This window comes from Sturnus vulgaris, chromosome 11 (assembly GCF_052056855.1).
Source record: "Sturnus vulgaris isolate bStuVul1 chromosome 11, bStuVul1.hap1, whole genome shotgun sequence".
In the NCBI taxonomy this organism is placed as follows: domain Eukaryota; kingdom Metazoa; phylum Chordata; class Aves; order Passeriformes; family Sturnidae; genus Sturnus; species Sturnus vulgaris.
Window position 1 is genome coordinate 8213369 of NC_142253.1, and position 25815 is coordinate 8239183.

The following is a 25815-nucleotide window of genomic DNA, read 5'->3' on the forward strand; positions in this document are numbered from 1 at the left end:
TATTGAAACATAAATTAAAGAACACTAATTATACATATCACAAGTGTTCAAACAATGTGCATTTATCAAGACTTAACTAAAGATCAGAGGTGAAGGGAAATGCAGTTGTGCTTTCATTTGCATCTCAGCAACACCAAATTTGCACAAAAATACCTGGGCAAAGTGACCCTGATGGAAGGCAAAGACACAGGGGCTCAAGGCAGGTGCTCTCCAGCTATTCCTGAGCATGTACCACCTTCCAAAGTAACTTCAGAGGCACTTTCACTGGTCATTCCCATCTGTAGAAAAGGCTGGGGACAGCCAGGGTTTTGGGTTGTTTTTGCAGGGTAATGGTTGCTGCTCCTGCAGGTCTGCCCATCATTTCCTGGGAGTGCTTTAGAGGGGATGGACAATGGATAATGGCAGGTGATGGTCCTTGGCCTGACCTTCCTACACCACACATGGACCCTCATTCCTAGACTTGCAGACCACCTTAGAGGTCAGGAAACACAAGTTCAAAGAATCAACCAACCTTTATTTCCAATTAGTTTATTTGTTTGCTGTCATTCAGAGGATCTCTTAAGAGGTATTCAATAGATGTACATTTGGATCACCACTTCCAACAAACAGGCTTATTACCCTCATTCTTGTGCCAGTTTTCTTGGGTTTGGGGCTGAAGGCGAGGGGTTGGCACTTCTTTTGCAAATGCTAAAGTTTCCTTCAACCATGGAAGTTATAACTACAGATACCAAGTGGGTTAAAAAAATCTTTCTGTGCTTGTTTTTGTGAGGTCTACATCCCTTTTCTAGCTCACCCACAGCTAATTTCTTTAAACTTCATAGCAGTTGACAAATGCATTATTTATTGAGAATGCTGAATCTGCAGATTTCTGAATTTACACATTTAAAGATGTATTCTGCTGCAAGTCCCCCACTTGGTTTGGCTTCGGATACATTTGCAAATTCTCTTAATTTTGTTGCTTTCCAATGTGTTTTCTGTCCTGAGCAAGTATCTTGATACTCTTCCAGAGGCAAATCCATGGTGTGAGTGTTGGTAGGGATCATTGCAAGGCTTTATTTTTGCTCCTAAGGGTGCATGTACAGCACAGTGTGATGCAGATTTACACAAGTCTCAAAGGACCCTCACACTCCAGCTTGGTAGCACATGGACAGCCTGTGTGACCTTCTCTCCCAAGACTTGTTCCAGTTTCTTGTTTTCTTTCTTTCCAGTCTCTTTCTGCACAACATTTTTGATTCATAAAATTTTGACCACTGCCTTCATTCTATCAATAGTTTCAACCTCCCTGTTTTCAGTGGCTCTTCTAGTCCATCCTCACATCTCTCTCTGCTGTTTCCTCTGCTGCTGCCCTGGGCTTTCTGAGACAGAGGTGGATTTCCCTGTCCCACCCTTGCAAGCCCCACTCTGTTCCCCTGCACATCCTGCTCTCCAGCCTGGCAGTCTGTGCCACTCCTTTCCATCTGTATCATGTCCTTATGCTCCTACAATAGCAGAAAAGCAAACCTCAGTGTTGTGTTTTAATAAACCAGAGCCAAAGGTGCTACAGGAGTGTGTCAGGCCATGCAGCCTCCCTGCATTTGGAGCAATCCTCACCCCCAGCACAGCAGAGCTGCCAGCTGGGAGGAGACACCAAGGACCTGCTTTTGTGCAGCCTCGTGCACAAGGCTTCAGTAAAGCTGGAAAAGAAAGTGCTGATTCCTAGAAATGGGGCAGTTTTGTAGGAAAGGAATGGGTTCAAGCAGTTTGCTGTCATGTTTTATTATTTTATAAAAATTAGCTCCTTTAAAGTGATCTGTCTTTGACTAATTTATAGCTCCTGAAATAGGGGGGGAAAAGCAGTACTAATGCTGGCAGTAATTTTGAATGCTGTGAAAATTGAGTGTTTTAATTGTCCAGAACTCTTTTCCTAATGTTGGATAGGACATTTTAAAAAAATTTAAATTTGTTTCTCCATCTCAAAGCAATTCAAAGACTCGGAAAAACATCAAGAATTCATAAATACTCACTGAATAGGAACTGTGTTTTCCCACGAAGATGTCTTTTCCAGAACTTGCAGGTCAAGGCCCTGGACGTGGGCTTTCAGTGCCTAGAAAGAGCAGTTGTAGCAGGTGTGCCTGTGGCTGGTGACACGCCTGATTTTCAGGGGCAGCAGAGGGAGTGCTTTCCACTAATGAGCTGTGGATATACAGGCAGGGCTTTCCATGGAATAACTCTCTAACAGGGACAATTGAGCAGTTAATCAAGAATAGCAAACAAGGGCTCCATGGAAGCCCAGTTTACAGAGAGGACAAAATTGCCCTATTTTTCATGTGGCTATCTCTTATTATGGTTGATTTTCTTTATCACCCACTAACAGTCTTGGAGAATGGTTATTAGTTTGGAATTTCTACAGTTAATCTGGTAGTTTAGAAGAAGCATTATCACAGCCTCCCATAGGAAGCCCCTGTCTCTGTAATGGACAGGGCACTTTGCAGCAAGTGAAGTCTCATGTGAAAACCACCATCCCTTTACCCAGTGAACTGAGTGTCTCTGGCCTGCTGGTCTTGCTGCCTGGAGCTGCTGATTCCCTTCCTGCCTTTCCTCCTGCCTGGCCACAGGCACAGCAGATCACAGCTTTTCCTGTCCTGCTGCACCATGAGAACCCACAGCTGCCAAGCCTTGACTGCAACAAGAAAGAAAAGTAACAAGGGAAAGGATTAAGCTGCTGAAAAGGCATCTGGTTCTGCTGTGTGAAGGCACAGCTCAGCCTTGTTCTCCTTTTGCAGGTTCAGGAGGAGCAGTCTTTTGTAACAGTGATGGGATCCAACAGCCCTTCCTCTGCCAACATTTTGGCCCCCTCATCCTCAGGGTTGTGTGACCCTTGGCCAGCTTTTATGTATTCATGCTGTAAGAACATTGATTGTTAATAGAGCCTGGGTGCTGAGCAGCTCATGTACAGACTATTATCTCCCTTTCAACTGGAAGCTCTGCTGACCAGCACAGCAGCTGTGTGAGCACAACATAATATCCATGAATTATTGCAGGCAATGCCCATGTCCTCCACAGTGGTGTTTGGCAGGGTCATCTGCTCTTCACTATTCCGGTCTACCAGGGAAATCTCTTTCAGTGTCTATTTTTGTCCAGTATTTTCACTTTAAATCCAGTGCAGTGGTGACACGTTGGTTATTTGACCATAATTCAGTATATAAAACCAGCCATAACCAGGAACATTGCTTTCTGCATGGCCTTGAGTGCTGAAGTAAAACTCGCCTGACCTGAATGCTTGTTTCTCCAACAGCACATGCTCCAGGTCTTTTTTGCTGAGACTTTCTGGGCATTTTGCAGCCCTGGTTCACTGGAGAGCAACTTTAGTCGTGTAATCCCCCCAATACCTGTGATGAGACCAGATCTTGGCTGTGGTGGGATAAGTGTGCTGCAGAGTGCCCATGAGCAGCCCTGTGCTCCCACAGTCCTGGCTGGAATGCCATGGAGCTCATCACAGCATCCTCTTGCTGCAGCAGGAGGCCAGAGGCATCACACCCTGCCTCTGGCTCATTAGTTCCCTGTGGCACTACAGATTTGTTCCTTGCAGTACATTTACTAATGCTCTTGTCATTCTGGGTATAAAGGTCTTGAAAAAGCTTCTCCTATGAGTGATTTTACATTGCCTGGTAAGTCTCACAATTAAGAGTTTCTCAAACTGAGATTTTATTTACAGTGTGAAGCAGAGGGGCTTCAGTCCCTGCCTTAGAAAACTGTCAGTTTAATAATTTTAATTTTGAAGGTCCTATAAAATCCAGCTCCCACAGCTTCCTTCCAGCTAACTGCTGTTCAAGATATCCCTGACTGGAAATATTGCCCCCAGTGTCAGAAGCAACCAGTGGGGCTCAGGCATCTTTAACTCACACGGTGTCCCTCACCTGGGGACTTCTGCTGCATCCTCACATTGTCACCGGTGTCACACCCATTGTGTCAGTGCCCTGCGAGCTCCATCAGTGCCTGACCAGCGGGGAATGGAGCTAAACCATGCAAGCCTGTGCCTGCGTTTTCCTACCCTGATGTGGGTGATATTGATTGGTCCATTAATGTAAATGTCTTGGCTGTTGTGTGTTGCTTTCCTTGCTTATTAATCAAAATAATGCAAAATGAGGGGAAAGCAATTTTTTAGGGAAAAAATGAAATACCATCAACGGTGATTGAACACAGCCTGCTGGAATGTGATGGGGTTGTCTGCCTCCCACCAGGCATGAGGATCCCCACAATAACTGAGGAAAAAAAACTGAAATGCTTTATTTTGACCATTTTGGTCAATGTTCAGATATTCGAGCAGTGTTTTGATGGAAGATTTGCCTAATTCTATTTGTTTAGTTAAAAAAAAAGCATCCCAGTGTTTTGTTTGAATCTGACATATTTCAGTCAATTGCAAATGGTTTTGGTTTGGTTTTTTTTTTGGATGTGTGGGTTTTTGTTTTGCTTGGAAAACAAATGAAAGGAAACAACTTTTAATTTGTGGGCACTTTGAAGTTATTTTTGCTCCTGCCATTTAGGGAGACCTCCCTGTAGCCATCAGTAGATGCAAAATACTGAAACATAAACAAAACATCTGGGATGTGAATATTCCCACTGAACCAATTCACAGGTTGGAAATTGAGCTGATGCTTAAGTGCCTTGGTGGATTGAGGCTTTAGCAGTAACAAATAGTACTAAGGAGTAAAAGTGATTAATTAAAGATCTCCTAATGAATCAAAGTATCAGCCACTCTGAGTTGAGAAGGCCAGAAGCTGAAAGGCAGATTAGAGGTGTGAAATCTCCCTGTTTAGTGTTTCTGACTACTAGCCACAGCTCTGTGCTGCTTGTATTTCTTGGTAAAACTGAAGAAAAGGGAAATATGTGAGACACTGTTGCTGATCTTGTTTGTTTCTGTTATACAAATAGTGGGGAGATTCCAGATATTTATTTCGTTTCCATACACAGAATTATTAAAAAGACAAACAAAAAAACCCCACAGATGACTAGAAAAAATTGCGCTTTTAAAATTTATTGTTGTTACCTCAAACCTTGGGGATATTGGTTTGTTTTGTGATACAGTTGATGGATTCTGCCATGCAGCCTGGCAGTGTGTGAGAACATAATGCATGTAGTAAAGGTGACTAACCCCTGAGAACATCCCCTCTGATGCCAAGTGGCCCATATGCTGTCATAAACACTTTTTCTTTTATTTTTTTATTCACACTGATCATAAGAGCCCATTTTGGGTAGAAGATCACATTAGGCTCATTCATTATCTGCTGTGCTGGTCTGTGCATCTGCAGTGCAGCATCTCTGCTCTGAGCTCTGGACTCCATCCCTGTGTGTTTTCTGATATTGCAAATCATCTGTCACGGGCATGCAGATCTTCTCCTGTGTGAGTCCTGGAGCATTCTGCACCAGAGATAAAAATTACACTCAAAGGAGGCTAAACTTCTGGGGAATATGGTTGTTGACAGCTGATATTAGATTTTATATATATCATCAAGAGAAATTCCTGAAAATTGATAATTGTAGCAAAGCTATGATTCCTTGTAGCAGAAGAGAAGGAAACTAACTGGCAGATGAACTGACTCTCTTCTTATGAATAAATTTAAAATCTGATGAGAACAACAGGTGTGACACAGTAGTGAAATTTTACAGTATCCCTGCAAACTCTAATCTGTACTTTTATTTTTCTTGAAAGTCTGTCCAAAAGTGAAATTTCAGGCCTAGGGCTACTGAAGACAGTCTTTAAAGTTGCTTTGTGATTTTGAGCAATACATCATACGAGCAGTGATGTTCAGATGATACATTGCACTAATACATCACAGGAGCACTTTCGCTCTTATGATATATTAGTATAATACACTATCAGAACACTATCACTGATATATTACTCAAAAACACAGTTTTTGACCCTCAAGAGTCACCCTCCTCTCTAGTCTGAATACACTGAAAGCTGTGGATAATGATAAGAATAAGAAATCACATATTCGGTTTCTCGAGGGTAAAGCTGAGAAAAAAAAATAGTGTGGTATTCAGAATATTTCATTAACTGAAACATCCTTGTGTTTTCATTTTATTCACTGAGCAAATGTTATTATGGATAGAAGCTAACACAATATAGGTGTGTTTGAATTTTCTTACAAATAGGCAAAGAAAACCTTTTTAGATTTCATATTTCATTATAGACTTAAGCCATGTTTTGAGAATGTTTTGATGAGGTGCAGGAGTTTCAGCTGATTTCTACCTCATCAAATTGAATCAGGTGCAAGCTATCTAAGTTCTTTGCAAACCATTTGGTGCTGTTTCTGATGCAGTCATTTTTTTTTAAAGGATTTAGGCACCATCTAAAAAGATCTGAAGATGCATAAATGGGATCTATCACTCAGATTGTTTCTTGCCTCTCCTCACTGAGGTGTTGGGGTTTTTTTCCTGAAGAATTATTCTCAGTTATTGTTTTTCTTTACTCAAGAGCAAAAGACAAAGAGAAAAAGAGAAAAGAATGCTTTATAATGTTGTTAGTAGCTGAACTTACTGCAGAAAAGTATTTCTCCCAGTAGAGTTTGGATTTTGATGATCTTGCATTACTCTTCCTTTATGGTATGAAGAGAGTGTCAGAAAAAAAAAAAAAAAAAAGGTAATAGTAATAACACAACATTAAGGTGTTTGTGTTCTTGCCCATAGTTTTGTTTGTTTTCCCCAGATCACCTTCAGCACTTTTGACAGAAACACATCAGCATTCACCTCCTTCCCAAAGAGGGTAACCCAGAGCTGCCTGTGCAGCTCTGCTACGCCGTGGGCAGTGGCCCCGTGCCAGGAGAGGGACAGGGCTCTGCCAAACTGGGCTCATAATCCTTGTGCCTCACGGGTTTTGGGCCACCTGGCACTCTGTCCCTGCAGGTGTGTCCCCAGCATGAGTCTTGTGCCCCCACAGGCTTCAGTTTGTTGTATTTGGGCTGCAGCCTCCAGGGAGGAAAAGAACCATTAAAGTCTTGTTAACCCTGTGAGAGGCATTGTCCCCTTCTGTCAGCCACGTGCTGTCCGTGGTGTGGCACAGCTCCTCTGTCCCCAGACACGGAGCCCTGAGCCCAGGCTGCCCACACGAGCTCCCCACCACATCCCATCCCCAGCACCCCCTTATTCCCCTCTATTCCAAAGACACAACTCTCAGCTCCAAGGGACATTGTTATTTCAAAGCTGTGGCTAAATATGTCTCTGACTGACAACTATGAATAATTCCACAGAGCCCCTAAACTTCCAGGCATTTCACTCTGAAGCTCATATAATACACCAGGGCTGCTCTCTCATGTTTTTCATCTTTTATATTCTCCAAAGAGTTGAGACACAGTTATGGAACAGGTTAATGTATTTTCCTCTGAAAATAATGCTGTGGGAGCCTGTGCACAGTTCCTTGTGTGTGTTGAGAATAATGCTGAAAGTTCAGAAAAGAAAGTCATGAACTTGATAATCACCATTATTTTGTTTCACGTTGCCAGCATGTTCATGTCCACGTGCTGCCAAGGAGGGCTGGAGACTTCAGCAGGAATGATGATGTCTACGAGGAGGTAAGAGTTACATTTCATTTCTTCTTCAGAGTTGGTTTTGCTGTTAGTAAATTGCCTTAATGGTCCAGGCCCTCCCATGGGTGGAGGGATGGGATCTCTGCATTTTTTTGCTTGCAAAGATCCTGTGACAGCACCAAGATCCGTACTGTGATTTCCTTGTGAGCTCCCTCTCTGAGGGAGGATACAGTTGACACCTTTGGTATTTTGGTCTGTCACTGCACACAGGGTGCATCTCTACAGATAAACTCTGCTCTTTTATTTTGAGAGCACAAGATAAAAGAGTGACCACATGGTCAGCCTGGCATGCAGGGAAGGTGTCCTACACTGACTGCTTGCCTGGAGTGCCAAAGCTCCCCCTTCCAAGCAGAGAAAACACAGGCAGCTTGTTACAGCTCCATCACAAATCGCCTTCTGCCTGATTGTAGGGCTCTGCTCAGCTCTGGACAAATCACACTGTAGCCCCAAAGATGGAAATTAAAGAGCAACTCTGCATATAGATGGAATATCTGCATGTGTGCAGACTGTGCAGCAGAGCTCGACTCATGAGCTGTTCCAGTGTGACTGAATCACTGGCTTTTGTTTAAATGAGCAATTGTACTGGCATTAACAAAAAGTTTTCCCCAGTTTGACAGCTGTCACAATGATTCTATGAAAAAATCTCACTATTGTTAAATTTATGGCTTGTTCTTTGTGGGTTTGGTAGGATCCTCTATCTGAAATATGACATCTCCTTCTCTTTCTAAAAGTAATTAATATAAACTTGTTCAGTGCTACTGCAATACCATCTGCTTGAAAGAGACACCATGACATTTTCTGCTTTTGTATTTTTTCCTTTGTGATATCTACATGATGACAAGTCCCCACTCACAAAAAAAAAAAATGGTGATGTGTTTTAAATTTTTTCAATTACTTCACTATGCAAAAATGGAGAAGAAAGCATATTACTGACAAGTTATATGAAGTGTAGTGCCTGAAAACCCCACTAATAAGGGTAAAACCTTAATGAGACTGCTGAGCAAGGAGATCCAGTGGAAAGAAATGATGGCAATCTTTGCTCGTGTGGTGGTTAAAAGCAGTTGCATGAGGCACAAGTTAACATCAAAAGGGTTGCCAGGCACTGGAAAAGGTTGTTCAGGGAAGTGGAAGAGCCACCATCCCTGGGGGTATTTAAAAGATGTGTAGATGGGGCTCTCAGGGCTGTGGGTTACTGATGGGCTTGGCAGTGCTGGGTTAATGGTTGGATTCACTGGTCTTACAGGTGTTTTCCACCTAAATAATTGTATGGTTCATGTATTTTCACATGTGTTAAGGGGTTTCAGATGCTGCATCAACCCATCCAATCTCTTTCCATTTCTGTCATATTTACAATTCCATTTGCTTCTTTTTAACACAATTATTTGTCCCTCATTATAGCTGAACAGAAACAGGCAAAACTCTAATGAACTAGACTCTATATTTAGTGTTGTTAGATGCAGAAGGATGGCAAATTAGGGAAGATTTTCTTTTTTATTTTGTCATTTCCAATTATAGCAATTGTAGGTGTTGCTTTTAGCAAACAGGAAGCATAAATATTTAGACATAGATGTGATAATGTATCTTTTAGCAGAAGAATGTATAGCCTCAGAGTCTAACTAGCTATTCTTGAACACCACAGAGCTAACACACTTTTGTATACAGACTGTAGCTGAAGAAAGATTTATTTTTTTTTAGGATGCCAGGGAAACAAAAACACATTTGCTGCTATAAAAGGTTTGGTGCCGAGTTCTATCACTGTCTGGTTTGAAGATGGAGGGACTTGAGGAATTTGCTATCATAAGTGAATAAAGCTATTTTGAAAAATGAAAAGGGGACAAATTATTGAAAATACGGCTGACTTTGGAAATAATTTGGAGCTTATGTCAGGACAGCAAAAACATTTTGATATACTGCATCTCTGTGTGATGTCAGCAAGTCATACATATCCTTTTGACAAGAAGATACTTTAAAAGATTTAGGAAGATATGTAGATCATGGAGGGGCAACAGGCTGGAAATCAACGAGGGATGAAGTACCATTAGGTGAGATGTGGGTGCTGGAGAGAGCTCTAAATCTATTTTTCATGAAATTTGTACTTTAAAAATCCAAAACCTGTTCATAAACGACACTTCATTTCCATGTATTTGAGTGATAGATGGAGTTGTATTTTAGGCAGCAAAGACCACCTTCCAAAATCATCCCAAAGGCCTTTCCCTGGTAAAATGTGACATGGAGGCTGATCAGCCTCCCTCAAACAGTCTGTGCAATGGTAAAGCACACCTAGGATAAATTGTGCATGTTGCAGTGCCTGGTTTAACTACCACAGCTAAAGGTTTAACAGCAATTGGGAGCAATTTTCACAGGCTCCAGGACTCAGCTCTGGCTCAACATGTCTTTTGCAAACCCCTTTCTGTCTGCAAATGCCTTTGAGCCCTCCAAGCTCTGCAGTTGTCATCTGTATATGCTCAGCAGATTGCTGATAAATCCCACTGCTCTTAATGTCTGACAGTGAAAGGAATGCCCAGATGTTGAGACATCCGACCTCTTAGGAGACTTCTAGAGTTGAGACAGCCAGAAAGTTCTTGCAGTCTCTCCCTGTGTGCTTAATTTCTCCCATTCAGTTTTGATGTGAACACTCATCTGATGGAAAAGGCAGAAGAAAACAAATCAGGTTGTTCCCTGCTTAGTCTGTTTGGGCTCTGAGATCTTCAGGCTTCTGGCTATGAAGCTCTGACACAGCCCTGTCCAAAGCAGCTTTTAAGTGTAAAGAGTATAATTAAAAGTAAGGTGTTTCTTAGCACTTGTATTTTAATCAGGTATCTGATAGACACAAATGTCTGCTGATTTCTGGATATATTTTAGAACTGTAGCAGTGGAAAATTAATTGTAGAAGGAATAGAAGAGGGGCTGACACTTATTTCACAGCACCTTCTGTAAGGCATTCCGTGGTAGAATGTGTCACTTAATATTTAGGTTTTTTTACCTCAGTGCATATGAAAGGAGTCACTGTGTGATTTTTCCAAGATATAAAGGGAATCACTAATAGAAAAAGACCATCTGCATTGAATATTTTAGTTGTTTTTCCTCTGCATCTTTGCAGGGCTATTTCTTGAAAGGGTATTTCCTGGGAAGTGTCAGCTATCCACTCTCTGGGCTCCCTGTAGTGGACAGCTAAAGCTATTGTTTATCAGTTCTTAAATTTCTCTGTAATTATTTGAAGCTTAATCCTGCAAGTGTGCACATGCCAAAGTTAAATTAGTCTTACGCGTTTTTTTAATAGGATCAGGCCCTTCATCTTTTACTATTGCTAGATTACTTTTCCCATCTTCATCTTGAGTAGTTCTTATTCATTGATTCACTTTATTTCTTGAACAGCAGAACAATAGCAGCTAAATATTAGGAATACTTTCCATTAGAATAACAATTTATACCTCTATGTTTTCGGTTTGGTTTGAAAGAGATTATATTTCACATTTTTTGATCAAGGAACTTAAAAGCCTCTTATCAAGTAGTTGCTTGCTTTGAAGTAGATGAGTTCTTTGCTATTATAAGGGTATGTCACAGTGACTGATAAGAATTTGGTAGGAATGAACATCTTTACTGTAGAACAGCCCCCTTTGTTGTTGCAGTCAGCACAAGTGCTGCAGTTGCTGGAGGTCATCATGTCCAAGGCATTCAAGAACATTATCCTGAAAAGTCTCAGCACTTCCAGGCATCTGTGGGCAGCCCTCATTCAGTGGGTGTTTGAAAAGTCCATAGCACAGCCTGTCCCTCGTCTCCACTGAGTGGTTAGCCATTACTGCAATATAAATAACATTCATCATCCTTTAGGTTGGCAGGTAATAGCTGTACTGGGCCAGGGACGATGGGGCTTTCTCAGAAAGGAAGACTCAATCAAAACTCTGCACTCCTGTTAGGAGTGCTGACCTCAATCAGTTAATTTTGAGGCTGACAGACTCGGATGGGTAAGGGCAGCCTGGCCTCTCAGTATCCCTGGCATGCTCAGGTGAGTTTTGTGGTGCACACACCCTCCCCAGATTCTGAGTTTCATTGGTGCCTGCAGCCTCCTGTAACAGATGCAGCTGCCACAGTGATGCACACCCAGGGCTGTGCACGCAGGGCAAAGAGTGCCCAGCCCCTCACCAGCCTTGTTCTCATGCCCACCTCATTTCACTGCCTGTCTTCAGCTCCCAGCCCAGACTGGAGAGCACTGGAAAAGGGGAAAGCTTGAAAGAGAGAGGTGAACCCAAACCCCTGTGTCTCCATCCTCCTCTGCCTGCCAGACCCGCATCACGGATCTCCTGTAATGAACCTGAGTGGAACTTCCTACTGTGAGTTCTTCAGTAATTTATGAGATTTTGTAAAAAGCTAGCAAAAGAATTCACTTCATGCTATCCTCCTTCCCCTCTGGCATTCAGGCAAGCAGTGAGAGAGTCACTTAGGAAAAGATACTCTGACTTAGTGATCTCATTCAGCGCGTTATGTTAAATCATTTCAGCAAGAATACCTATTAGTAATCATTTCCAGTTCCAGGGAGGATGAAGGAGGCATTTTGGCATATGAGTCAAGAACCTGCTGGGCTGTTTCTTCAGGCTGGCAAAACAGGGGAACTGTGGTGAATTCAGAAGTTTAGTCGAACAAGCCTGAAGTTTAATTCTCCCTGAATGGCTTTGACTGTGACATGCCATCACTCCGACCTGCAGACAGCATCCTGCCTGCTGCTGGGCACCGAGCCTGGCAGAGGGCTGGAAACCTGCACAGCTGCACTGAACTGCTTAGGCTTAGAGCTAAGGTATGAAGGAAAAAGATAAATAAGCCCTCATCCAGGTCCTGTGAGACAAAATGGAAAGATGCCCAACAGCTCCTGTGAGCATCAGATTGAACTATTCATGAAAATTAATGGCATGCAGAGCTAATAGGCTGTTCCTTGGCCTCAGAATGATATTGTACCTTCTGGGAACATATTGCAGCCTGCTGGGAGATCAGTCTGCTGCATCTGAACTCACCTGGGGCTAGACCCTGCTCTTTCTGTAACCTGCATGGCTAAGCCCATAGAAAAGGACAGAAGGAGCACACAGTCGAAGTAGTTTTGTCGGGTGTTTTTTTAAGCTCTGTGAGGTGTTTTTTTCCCAGGTACAAGTTTATTTCCCAATCTTCTGATGCAGCAGCAAATAAATCCTTTCCAATAGGCTTTGGATTTTACTCTGGTCTTGCCAATGTTGCTTTTTCTGACTGCAAGCATCAGAGGAGGTTCTCCTAGCCAAGGAGTATGAGCCTTTCCCAGTTGCATCCTGAGTCTTGTGATATTTTAGTGACTCCAGCAGGGCAGGGCAGATGAACTGTGTGTGAATATTTCCAGCTGAGACTATTGTGGTAGAACCTAGAACTGAGCCAATAATTATGATTTTGATGTTAAAGATGGATGGACAAAAAACTCATCTTTTGTTAACTGGAAACAATGGGGGTTTTTTCCCCCATCAAATGAATTTCTTTTTTTGTTTTAAACAGGATAATTTATTTTCTGGACCATAATATTCTGTCTGATTAGGATTGGAAACCTCCTTGATAATGCTGGCATGCCTTGGAAGCTTATGCCATGCCTACATGAGGCAAAGCTGACAATTTTTTCAGTAAGGCCCAGTAGCAATACTGAGAGATGTCCTATGGTCACATTTATCTCCCTAGATGAAAACCCCATTGTTCATGGTATTTTCTGCCCTTTCCAACCCTGTGAGTTATTTCTTAATTTGACACCTGAAATCTCTGAGGCCTTCCTCTATGCTGTCTGTGTTGTTGCATTTACTTTAAGATAGCAGGATATTATAATCTGATTAAGAGCCATTTAAGTCATAGTGATGTCTTCCCTAGGATCTAGAGAAATGGAAATAGCTCAGCTATAAAAAGGAATTAGAAGTGTTGAAGGTTTCCCATTAAGGCAGCCATCTCTCATGATCATACACATGCCCTTTACACCTAGGCTTTGTCTGGAAGGCAATGCACATTTGGCATTTTACATATCATGGATAAGCCTCACTGCCCTCTTCTCTGGCTGTCTCCCTGCATTCCATCACTGCTCTTGATGCTTCTTACCCTTTCCTGCCTCAGGGATTTTGCAATCATTGTCCTCCCAGGTTAAAAGATATTGGCTGCCAGGAACCACTTACACTTCATCTATTGTATAGTAGATGCAAATTTTTGTGACCATTGCAAAGGATCTCCGGGCTCCCCGTGTAGGATGTTTATTGTGTTTAGCTCATGCAGTATTTGCTCTTTTGTGTCCTTGATGGTACTTCATTGGCAATTGACTTTGTGACAAAGAGCCTTCAACCAAGGACAACTTGCTGATAAGAAGATTAAAGCGAGCATGGTCTCTGAGGCCATGAGTCAGTGCTTGTCAGTGCTTGGACCTGCTCAAATGCTGCCTGTGTATTCCCAGTCCTGAGGTAAAACTGTCTTCAGAGTGTAAGCTGAATTCCTGCTGGTGGGGAGAACATGCCCCATTTAGTATGCTAGGTACTCAGCTTTTTGGAATTGATGATATGGAAAGCAAACAAACCTATCAGGGAGCTGCCTTTTTCTAAAGAGACATTTTTTGCCAAATTAAAACACCGCCTTAAACTTCAAATGAAATGCTCGCCTGTTCTCTTTAAGGTTCGGGATATTGGAGCAGGTAGTCAGTAAACACAAACAACCCTGGAGTCCAGTGCAGACCTGGCAAGGGATTAAGGCCATAGGAGACGAGAAGCTGATGGCAAAATGCGGATAGAATGAGAGTGGGTGTTGTCTTTTGTTTCCTGGCAATGGTTTTGCCAGGAAAGCAATGCAAACTAACCACAGACCTGTTGCCATACTGGGGGCAAAGAAAGTGTTATTTCATTTTCAGAAAGGAAATTTTAATAATACATTGCAGCAGAGTGAGAATTTAGTTTAACAGAGTGTTAGCATAATTGTGCACAATTTGGTTTTATTTAAATACATTAGGCACCATTGTTTCTTTTCCATGTTAAGGATTGACTTCGGTGCTAGGTTGCAGCAGTTTTCCTTAATTGCTTTAATCCTTGGCCTTAAGAAAATGAATACTTTAAATTTACACTTGTTAAGTACGCTGCTAATGAAGAACAGGCTTTAGCAATCTTTGGCGGGCCCAAACTATATGTAAAAAAAAAAAAGAGAAAGCAAAGAGAAAAAAAAAAGGAGAGGGAGAAGCTAATCACCAACCATTCTGTTAATGCTTATTTTAATCATCTTGCCTGCCCTTGCTGGCAGACAGAGCCATTCGGCTGCAGAGGCAGGAGGCAGCGATCGCCTCAAATGGCACTGATGTTGGGAATTGGGCCCGGGAGGACAATTTGACTTGTCAGTTTATATAGACATAAAGCTTCATTGTTGTGCACAGACACAACTGGCTTTTTAAAAGCCTATTTCCCTCCTGATGATGTGAGAATCTGCTCCCCTCTCTCCTACTGTTCTCCAGCCCTCAAATTTATTAGCTAGCTTTTGCAGCCCTGCTCAGTTTCTGTGGTGCCATAGGGGCAGGTGGGGTCCAGCAGTGCCCTGAGACACCACAGTGACCAAATGCCCACTTTGACCCACAGGTACCTGTCAGGGCTGGGGGAGTGAAGAATTGTGACTGCACACTGGCTGAGATCTCCTCAGAGAGTTTCAACTTACTGATATCCCTGATGGAATATTCTCTGTGGAGTTAAGTGTGTGTTTTAAAACATACAGGATGCTCAGAAGACAGGAGCTAACATCATTTCCTTGGGGGGCAGAAATGAAACATCTCCAAAATTCAATTAATCACAAGAAATGTATGATCTGTTTTCAAAAACAGCTCATGCTACTATTTTGCATGTGCAGGAAACTTTTATCTTTCTGACAACCAGGAGTTGCAGCTAGCAAAGTGAGCTTACAACTTCTTTTGGCTGCCTGTGCCTCCCCGTGCTGCAGGGAGCCCCAGAAAGGGTTTCAAGTAGGGCAGTGCAGCATTTTTCCCATTTCAGCTTTTGTATCCTGAAAATAGGAGAAAATGACAACTGGTGCCCACATCGAGCAGTGGCATTTACAGCTCCAAGGAAAAGAAAGCGTCAAAATCCCACTTGGCTGAGTTACAGCCTAATTATAGCTATCCAAGGGCAGGTATTCCAAAAAACAGGAAAACAGGGAAGTAAGGCAGCCTTTGTCCCACTTTGCCCGGATAGCTGCAGCACTGTGTATGAGGCTGCCAAAGAATCCCTTCCTGCATTTAATTGCAAAAAATTGATCAAAAGTTTGTGGTAAACATATAAGCAAATCCAGCTAAACATTTGTGTCTCCCTTCTGCCTATGTAAATTACTTCTGTGTCCTGGTATCTTGCTTCTAGGGATTGTAATCTCTGTGGAAGTGGGAAGGTATTGCAATAAATAGAGTTTTAATGGAAGGCCTGTTTTAGAATTATTCCTTTCCTTGAACAATCACTTTTTTCTTTCTTTTTGTAAGGAAAAAGTCTATTTTCATTCATTACATGAGTGTCTTTGAAGGGGCAAATGCACACAACTGCCAGGTCACGTACATCACAGGCTCTATGCAGGGTTCTCTTCAGCTGAAGCATGACTGGGAGCAGTAATTGAGATTAGCTCCATAGGAGATGGGCCTCCACTCTCTTCCTGGCTTTTTTCTCAGTAAAATAGTTGCATTTAATGCATTTATGAGTAGTCTATAAGTGCTAACATACTTTCTTCCCTGCCATTTCCGTGGCAGGCTTACTGAAGAAATAACAATACATAAAGCTGCATAAACGTTTAAGGTCTTCAGTGTCTGCTGCCATTGGAGCTTTCCGATTTTCTATTTGAAGATAATTTCATTTCACACTTTTACATCTGAAGAGCTGGGTTTTGAAGACCTCAGAGTATATTTTTTAAAAATGTATATAAATGAAGTTTCCTCCCATCTCTGTGAGTACATTAAGTAACAGTACTTGCAGGTTTAATGCAGAGAGGTGAGGGGACCTTGTGAAGTCCTGGAGTGAGTCAGGGCAAAACAGCTGAGTGCAGATACATCCATGAATCCCTGAACAAGCAAAAGGTGGATTGATCACCCAACCATAGCCACATGGAGTAATAAAACATATGAAGCCCTTGCTTTCCTGTAGGAAAGTGTGGTCCCAAGGCAGCTGGTAGATATTCCAGGATATGCTCCCCAGCTTTGAGCAACATTGGAAACTGGAATGGCTCTCAAGAACTTTGCTTCCATTATTGGTTGGTTGGTTGGGGTTTTTTTTTCGTTTTGTTTTGGTTTGTTTTTTTTCTTTTTTCTTTTTTTTTTTTAATTGTTGTTCTTTTGGGTTTTTTTTGTTTTTTCTTTTTTTCCTTGAAGAATAATACTAGTGGCATTTAAAAAAGTCTGATTGCCACCCAGCAGTGCACTGGCTTCATTCAACCAAAGCCTGTGAGCAGCAGCAATTGCTGCTCTCTGAAGGTGAACACCTCAGGTATTTTAACCTGAGGTGGCATGTTCACCCAGCTGTAGAAAAGGAGGTCTGTATTCACTGGTATGGTGCCTCCTGGGAAATGCTTAGGGAAAAAATAAGAATGAACATATGTATGAAATGTCCCAGCTTTTTGTCTCCAGAAAGGCAGATTCAGGGGGCCCTTTGCCATAAGTGGATTCTAAGATGGTTTTCAAAAAAAATATAAGCAAAACACCTACTAACTTTCAACAAGAGTCAGATGTTGAAATGCCTTAAAGACTTTGGAAAAGCCAGCCCTTTATCCTCTGTATTAGGTTGCAGTGGCAATATTGACACTCAGTAGGATGTTATTGGCATGTGATTGTCTCCTTTCATCTTGCACAAGGGCATGAGGCAGAATTGCCCTGTGAGCAGAGGAGTTGTGGATTGATGTATCAGCACTTCGTGTTTCTGGGTTGTTCTCAGGAATATGTGCAAAAGGGAAATAACAGTAGAGCAAGGACATTTCCCAGGTTAGATAATGTGCTCCACTAACATCCTTTACTTTGCTTTTAAGAGTGATAAGCATAATGAAGCTGAGAACAATCTGGTGTTTTTCCACCACTTTTAGCAACCTCTTGTCATTTTAGGCTGCTGATGTTTCTTCTCAGGTGCTACCTGGTGATCCTTTTTAGGTGTTTATTACTGTTGCTTCTTCTCAAGAAATAAATTTGCTGAGAGTAAAGAAAGTTGCTCATTAGGGCAATGTAATTAAAGGAAAAGTAGACATCATGCCAAGTTCCGTTTTCTCTACAAAGCACCACCTTGGAGATTGCCTGAAACTCAATTACTCATTGCTATGCTTATTAGGGAGAACAATATGCTGCAATGATCCCTACTTCTAATAACCTTGTTTTCTACATGTGAATCATGTTAATACTTTTTGCTTTAGTGCCTTAATGACCATATGTAAAATGGGTCTGTTTCTAGAGGGAGAATAGGGAAGGTAGGCCACATGGTGGGTGTTCTCTGAATTGCCACTCTCCATGGAGAGTTTCTTGTTTCCTGCTGGTCCACAATCATTCTGTGGCTTTTTTGTTATTGTCGTTGTTTTCTTTTAATTACATGGAACAGCATTTATTAATAGATTACATCTTGATAACCAGATTTCCTCTGGTGAAATGAAAATGTTCATCCTCTGCCTTGCTCTCTCTCTTTGGGGAAGGAGTGTTCAACATCCTTCATGTCTCGTTCTCTTCTTTGTTACATCGTGGCTTCACCAAGACAAATAATTTCTGCAACAGAAAGCTGACATTAACACTTGCTAAATAACCTTGTTCTGATAATCAGTCTGGTGCCCAATTTTCTTCCTTGGATGAGCTTCTCTGATACCTTCCTGCTGTCCCCCTAAAATGATGTCTTCAGCTTCTGTGAACAGGCTGTTCCTATGGCTCCAAAGAATCCTGTGTGGATTTTTTTAGTGTGTTAGAGGGAGCTGTAAATACCAGTATTCTGCCCAGGGCTTTGGAATAGACCTGAAGCCATCAAGGAAACAAGATGTACTTCCATCTAGCCCACAAGATCATTACCCTCCTTAGCTTCATGCTCAAGCCTTCTCCTCTAAATGTACAGGAAGCCTTAATTAATGGGGTATTCCATCCGAACTGAAGGACAGAAGTCTTAATTTTTCTAGCAAGGATGACCAAAATTGCCATGGGAACGTGGGGAAATTGCCTGAGGTTCAAGCCCTGTGGTGGCCAAATTCCCCTGAAATTCTTTGTCAAAAATACCACAAGCACTCATAAAATAGTTGTGTGCAAACTTCACTTTTGATCAAAATCATGAACGGAAGTGGCTGAATGTTGTAAATATCTAAGTGAGAGAGAGGGAAGTCATTTGTTCCTAAGCAAAATAACTTGACTGGCAAAGCTTCACTCCCAGAGTGGAAAAGCACTAGAGAGATGTAAGGCTGTCTTTGGTGCATGTCTCCATCCCTGGAATTGTTCAATGCCACATTGGATGAGGTTTGGAACAATCTCATCTAGTGGAAGGTGCCCCTGCTTATGGCAGAGCAGTTGGACTAGATGATTTTTAAGGTCCCCTCTAACCCAAACCCTTCTATGATTCTATGACAGGAAGAGGAGGCTGGTTCAAGTACCACTGGTGTCTTACATATCATGTAAGACATGTATCATCTTTACCAACTATGTCATATGAATACTGAGAAATTGCTGCTCCTAAGAAATGATGTGTTCATCTCAGAAGGAAATGCATGGCAGTGCAGTTAACCATTCCTTCTCCTTCTTTCATGTCAGAATATTTCAGTCCTTTTATGCAGAGTGCAAGCAGACATGATTGAAAAGGAAAGTCTTACCCTTTGATGTTTATTTATCCATTATCCACTTTTCATGGCTCTATTATTCCAGAATCCTATTGAGCCCTTCATTGGCAAGTGGAAATTTCCACTGCAGTCAATAGGGTATTTCTGCCTCTAAATCACTTAATTTGGCCCCTGATACTTAACTTGGGGCCAGATTATCAAAAGTGTTGAGCACCAGCTTTCTGAAGGCTTAGCACCTCCCACTGAGGACAGATTTTCAAACTGCTCTACACAGAGCAGCTCCTGTTGTGACCCTTTAAGGACAGATTTGCAAAAGAACTCAGCAGTTCCATTTCACCAAGGATCTGAGTCCTTTCCAAAATCTGTCCAGCTCTGCTTAGTGCCAGTCTGGAAGATAAGGACTTTTGAAAATGTAGCTTTTAGCTAGCTCTCTGATGTGGAAAAATACTAAGTTCCAAACATTGGGAAGGACTTGAAACAAACGCAAAGAGAAAAACCTCCACGTTTCAAGATGTGCCAATTTTGTTGAGTGATAGAGGGACTGGAAGAAAATTTTGGATCTGAACAGGTTTTCCCATAATTGCCCACTAGGAGGTTTCCTGCACATTCTCCTGCAGCAGCTGCCAGGCAGGATGCTGGGGCAGAGCACTGCTGTGCTGAGGCAGCACAGCAATTCCTGTGTTCTCAGAAATGCATTCACTTAGCAAAATGTGATTTGTAAGCAAAGGAGCACAAAGCAGCCATTATTCTTCTACAAGTCTTTCTGGGGAATAAAATACACAAAAAAACAACGAAACAAGGGGGAAAAAAAGAAAAGGAGATTTATTTGAACCTTATAAAAATGGATTGAATTTTACTTTTGAAATTTTAGACCCAGGATTCCCCTTGCATGCACTACACTGCCTTGTTTTCAAGAGAACCTTTCCTGGTGTGGCTAGCAAGAAAAGTCTCCACTGAACAGTTTGTGTAACCTTGGAAGCTTCTGGGTTTCTAGGTGAGTGTTGGTTCTTCACCTGCAAGTTTTTGTAGGCAGGTGGCAATGGAGGATGTGATGCAGAGAGGATATTTCAGTATCTAAAATTCATGACTTTAGGCTTTAACCCTCGGCAGCCCTTGAGCTCCCAGGAAGGTAGTTCTGCTAGACTTTCGTGTTTCAGAGAACTGAAGCTGCACATTTTGCATGTGTGTTCTGGAAGGTGTGTGTTTCCCTCCCCCATGCGAGCAGGCAAAGCAACACTGAAGCCTCATCAGCCACTTTGGGACCTGGCACAGCCCAGTGCAAAACAGACATTTGATTTTGGTCTCCTGTGCTGCAGGAGCCTTGGCACATACAGACTTCGGTCCTCTGAGACCCCTTGTGAACTTAGAATATGCTTTTCCTTTGCTTATCCAGCCCCACTTTGGCATAAAGTACTTTTTAAAATAATGAAATAGATGTAAAAGAAATAAAGCAAAGGAGGAGGCGCAGACTTGCTAAAAGCCTTTACTGCTGTCACAAGACTGTGCAGCTTCTGTGATTATCCCTTGCCTTGTTCAGCAGTGTATAATTTAATGATTGCATCCAGGGCATGCTATTAACTTTCTTTTCTACTTCTGCGACCCCAAAGCTCATTAATTCTTTTTACTATTCCCCACTTGACACGTGTGTATGTGTATGGGGCGGGCAGTGGCTAAAGAAGTGTTATGGATTTCATATCTTTGCTTCGTCTGCCACATTATAGCAAATGACAGTTGATTAGGTCTTTCTATAGATCATTACCAATTGTTTTCTACCTTGCAGATGCTGCTATTATGACAAATCTATCATATCCTAGAGATCCTATGCAGCTTGTTATTTCTGTGTGATTTATTACACTCGCAGTAGAAATGTTGTTAGCGAACATTGGGGAAGCAGTGAATATATTGAGAAATATCAATGTATCCTCATGTTCTGGCTTGCAGTGACAGTCAGTGATCCATCTCACTGACACTTACCTTGTTAACATTTTGATCAGATGGCAAATTTGTCATTTTTCCTGGTAACAAGTATAAGTTTGTACAAGAATTGCAGAAACATGGGGAAGATAAAGGGCCCCTCTCTTAGTTTTTTCCAATGTGATGTAATCAGTAATCTTTCTGGAAAATGAAATAATTACTCTGTGAAAAAGCTTATCCACTAGAAAATGTGCCAGTGTTAGAAAGCTCAGATTTCTCTTCATTTGAGGATTGAATAAGTTCTCTTTGCAGCCATTACTGACACGTTGATTAACACACCAAACCAACATGAAATGATAATATAGAACAAAGAGGTTTACAGTCAGGAGATTTCCTCTCCTTGATTGTAGTGAGGAACACAAAGATCTTGCAAGTAAAAGGGAAGGCATTATCTCTGGGAACAATGGAGTACAAAATACTACAAACAACGTTGCAAATTTCTTCTAATCCTCACACTCAAAGCTTTTTCTCAGCTGGGCTGTCAGCTCTGCAGCTCTCCACAGCGTGGGCATGAAAACTGTGCTCAAAACACAAGTGGGCTACACTTGGGGAAAATACAGCCCCTAATGAAATAGTCATCTCAAAGAGCCAGTGATTCATCTGACAGCCCACAAACATGGGGAAGGGGGCAAGAAAAAGAGTGGGGTGTTGCCTTTGGAGGAATAGAGCTGTTTGCCATCTCTGTGCATGGCTTTAATAAGGGCTTGTCCATGCAAGGGAATGACCATGGCAGTACTGGCACAAAATGATAGAATCAAAGAATCATTTAGGTTGGAAAAGATTTCTAAGATCATCGAATCAACCGTGAACCCAGCATTGCCAAGCCACCACTAAACCTCTACATGTCTTTTACAAACCTCCAGGGATGGTGACTCAACCACTTCCCTGGGCAGCCTGTTCAGTGTTTGACAGCGCTTTCAGTGGATAATATTTTTCTTAATATCCAATCTAAAGAATCCTGGACAGAGGATGTGTGTTTGACTCAAGGTTCAGTTCAGGACCAAACCAGAATAAACCCTACACAAATAGCCCTTATTTCAGGACTTGCACGAAAGTTTCTTTCATTCCATTGTTTTTTTCTCAGTTTTATCTAGTGAAAACTTGGCTGCATTATTTCAAATGGCAAGCGCCAAATGTAAGCTCTCAGTCAATATGATGAAAAAACCCAGGGGTCAAACAGTTCTTCATTTTAACCTGATAGATTAAAAAATGCAGACTAGGTAGATCTTGAAAGTACGTGGATGAGAGTTTAATTGAAATGATACAGCTTTTCATTCTCATCTTCACTAAATGGCTTGGGAGGTCTGATCCTCAGCTGGGTTTGGTTTTATCTTGCTGCTTTTCTAACTTTCTTTGTAGTGTATTGTCAGGGTGTAAATGCTGTGAACAAAGGCTCAGATTGTATTCAGAGAGCACACACAGAAGCTGAACACTGCTTCAGTTATGTCGTTTTGGTCATAACAGTATAGCTTGCAATTGTTTAATTCTTCTAATGTTATGCATTGCAATGCAAGAGTTCAGGCATCAGAGAACTCGAGGAGCGAGTCAGTGTTCTGCATCAGTTTGAGAAAGTACAATGTCATCTAGAAAGTCTAATTGTTATGATTAATATTTAGCATAGGGAAGTCTGTGTGGAAGGGCACAAGTTGCATCTGCTCGTTGAATTGAATGAGTTACTGATTTTTCATTTCCTTTTATTTTCAGCATCTCACTGAATAGCAGAAAATGTACAAGTACGTATTTTCTGCAGCAGTATCTCTTGGACTGAAGGCTGTGCCTCTTAGAAAGCCACTCCTCAGGTGCCTGGCCCAGGGGAGCAGGTGGGCAGCAGCACATTTGCTGTTTGCTGAATTGTGAGTTGGGACCTTTAGCGGGGAGACATTGAGGTGCAGCAGAGGTGCAGCTGCACCAAACTGCAGAGGCCAAAAATATGCAGGAATGGGGATGACGAGGTGATGGGAGAAAGGAGTAAGCTCTGGAGAGGGGTAAGGGCTGTCTTTACCTCTTGAAACCATCTCTGACAGAGACCTGATGGCACAATCTTTCTCTTTAACACTGCAGCACCATAATTGCAACTTCCTGAAAATTCTGGTCATTTAGTGAAGGCTTCTTCTCACTGAAAACAAAGGGACTTCATTAAAAATTAACAAAAAGAGAAAAATTCCAGCAAGTATTGGTGAAGAAACCTGGGCAAAATGTTTTCTGAGAGAAAAGCTAACAGTGAAACAGGTGCAAGGAAAATACACAGTGAAGTAAGTTTAACAGAGCTGGTTGACAAGATATTGCTGCAATTTGTCTTTAGGATCACATAGAAAGCTGACAGATTTTGCTAGGTCTTGGTGACATTCATATAAAAAAGTTTCCTAAATCACCAGCTGAAATTTCAGACAATGATTTCTGATAAAGGGATGTCAGAAAGTTTCACCTTCTGAAATTGGTGACTCATTTACCATTATCTTCATTGAACAGCAGAGATCCTTCCTTTAGGAAGAGAGATGAAAAATTATCTTTGAATGTACCATATTGCTTCCGATTCCAGAGAGGAGAAGGGAATAATTTTGAGGATGGTGTTGCAGTAATTAGTTTCAGATGCAAAGGGCTGAAAGTAAATCCCAACAAACAGCAAGAAAGGGATTCACCAGCAGAGCAGCTGGAGGGTGGTACTTTTTTTTTTAGAATATGCAATCAGTGTTGTTCATCAGTGTTTTGTTCCTTAATAATTAGAGCAAGATTTAAAAAAAAAAAAGAAGAAGAAGAAGAAGAGCAGATTATTGCTGGGAACTCATTTATGACTGTATCAGGAGTTAATGTTGAACTCTGAAGGTGCTTAACACTTTTGGTGGAGAGGAGATAGCATATGGGGGTGTTTAGTGCCTGATGGTGGAAATGCAGACCACCAGCTCCTGCTCTTTGGTTGTGAGCTCATGTGCTCACACAGGCTGCTTGGGGTCCAATCCCACCCCTATTTAAACCAATGTGAAGATTTATTAAGCTTGCTTCACATTAGGCTGGGCTCTTGAATTAAAAATTCTCCAATGAGTACATAACATAGCAGAACCCTCTCTTTCAAGTGGCAGAAGACTTACTCTTGGGCTGTTGGCATCTCTCTCTTGCTGTCATTGACACAGAAGAATTTCCTGGGCCTGAGGACTATATTTTAATCGGGTCATGGGGTTTGCTGGATCTTGGCAGAAGAGCTTTTTCAGACTGTGTTTTATGAGCTGGAAAATTGCAACTTGTGACTCTCTTAGGAATTTTGTTCAGTCATTTAGGTTTTACCTGTTTCTAAAACAGAATTTTTCAGTCAGCCCAACTTGTTTGGGTTCGCAAAGAACAAACATGTTTGTCCTCCAATTTGCACTAAGGAAGGCTTTCATTATTCTTGCATTTCATTTCACTACCATGAAAAAAAACCCAAACCAAAATAAACCATCACCACTGATGCAGCAAGAAAGAAGGTGTTGTTTAGTAAACATCTGTGGCTTTTGAAGGCTTTGGATAACTGCTTGCTGGTGACTGGAAAACCTGGCAGCAGACTTAGAGTGAGGGCTCCATCCTGTGATGACCCAAAGTAGCAATTGCACTGCCTGGCAGTTTGGATATAAAGCATAAAAATATAAATATGGATATAAAGCTCAGCATAAAGCTGAGCCACAGCCCACCTTGGGAAACAGAGATCAAAATCTCAGAGAATTAAGAGATCCAGGAAGGAGGATCCTTACTGGGATCTCTGCATTTGCAGGGAGTTTTCTTTAGATTAAACACTGCTTTTATAATAAATCCAGTTGGGTGCCTCTCAGTTTCTCAGTTTAGTTCCATGTCCGCAGTGCTGAGGTTTCTCCTCACCCTCCCACCTTGAGGGTGTGTACAAGATAAAAGGGAGAGGGAGCTGGGGGCTCTGGCAGGGTAGCCCTGCTGGCATTTCCAGGCAGCAAAGTGAGATCAGCCACAACGCAGTTCTTTGACTTCAGCTCAGTTTGCTGGGGTCCCTGGCTGACAGCCCTCCCTCCCTGCCTCTGCTACTCCATTTATTTCACTGTAAAGGCTGGTTTCATTTAATCATCAGCATTCTAGGACTGAAATGACCTCCTTTTATTTTGTTTGTTTTACCAAGAGTTGAAAGGTAAATATCATTTCAGTACAAAGCTGTAAGCAGCATGATTTCTGTGATTTCTCCTCCTTCACACATCCTCAGTCTTATTCATAGACACCTGACAAGAAAGCAGCAGCAGGTGTTAAAACACTACATCCTGCCAACAGTAAGATAGGCCATCATCAAAACAATATTTTTGTATGCAGGTTTTTATTTTTTATTTCTGGCATCCAGTATCAGTAGGGAGGTTTCAAGCTGAAGCAGAAAAAGCCTGAACAGGGTCTCCAAAAGGCAGACTTTACCCAAGTGGGTCAGGAGACCTCTGAACTCAAATGAGGTTATAGACAGATACTGAGTTTTGCTCATTGCAAGCTCGACAGCCCACTTAGCACAGTTCACTGGCCCTTACTA

The 25815-nt window shown here is 41.9% G+C and overlaps 1 protein-coding gene across 2 annotated transcripts in view; it reads left to right on the plus strand.

Annotated features, from left to right (window-relative positions):
• The window catches only part of FHIT (fragile histidine triad diadenosine triphosphatase), a 534516-nt gene that overhangs the window by 444853 nt on the left and 63848 nt on the right, over positions 1-25815 (plus strand). For both annotated transcript variants that reach the window (XM_088171351.1, XM_014872960.2), the window contains one exon: positions 7485-7553. In XM_088171351.1, coding sequence (XP_088027477.1) covers positions 7485-7553 — 69 coding nt within the window. The remainder of the gene's footprint in view (positions 1-7484; positions 7554-25815) is intronic.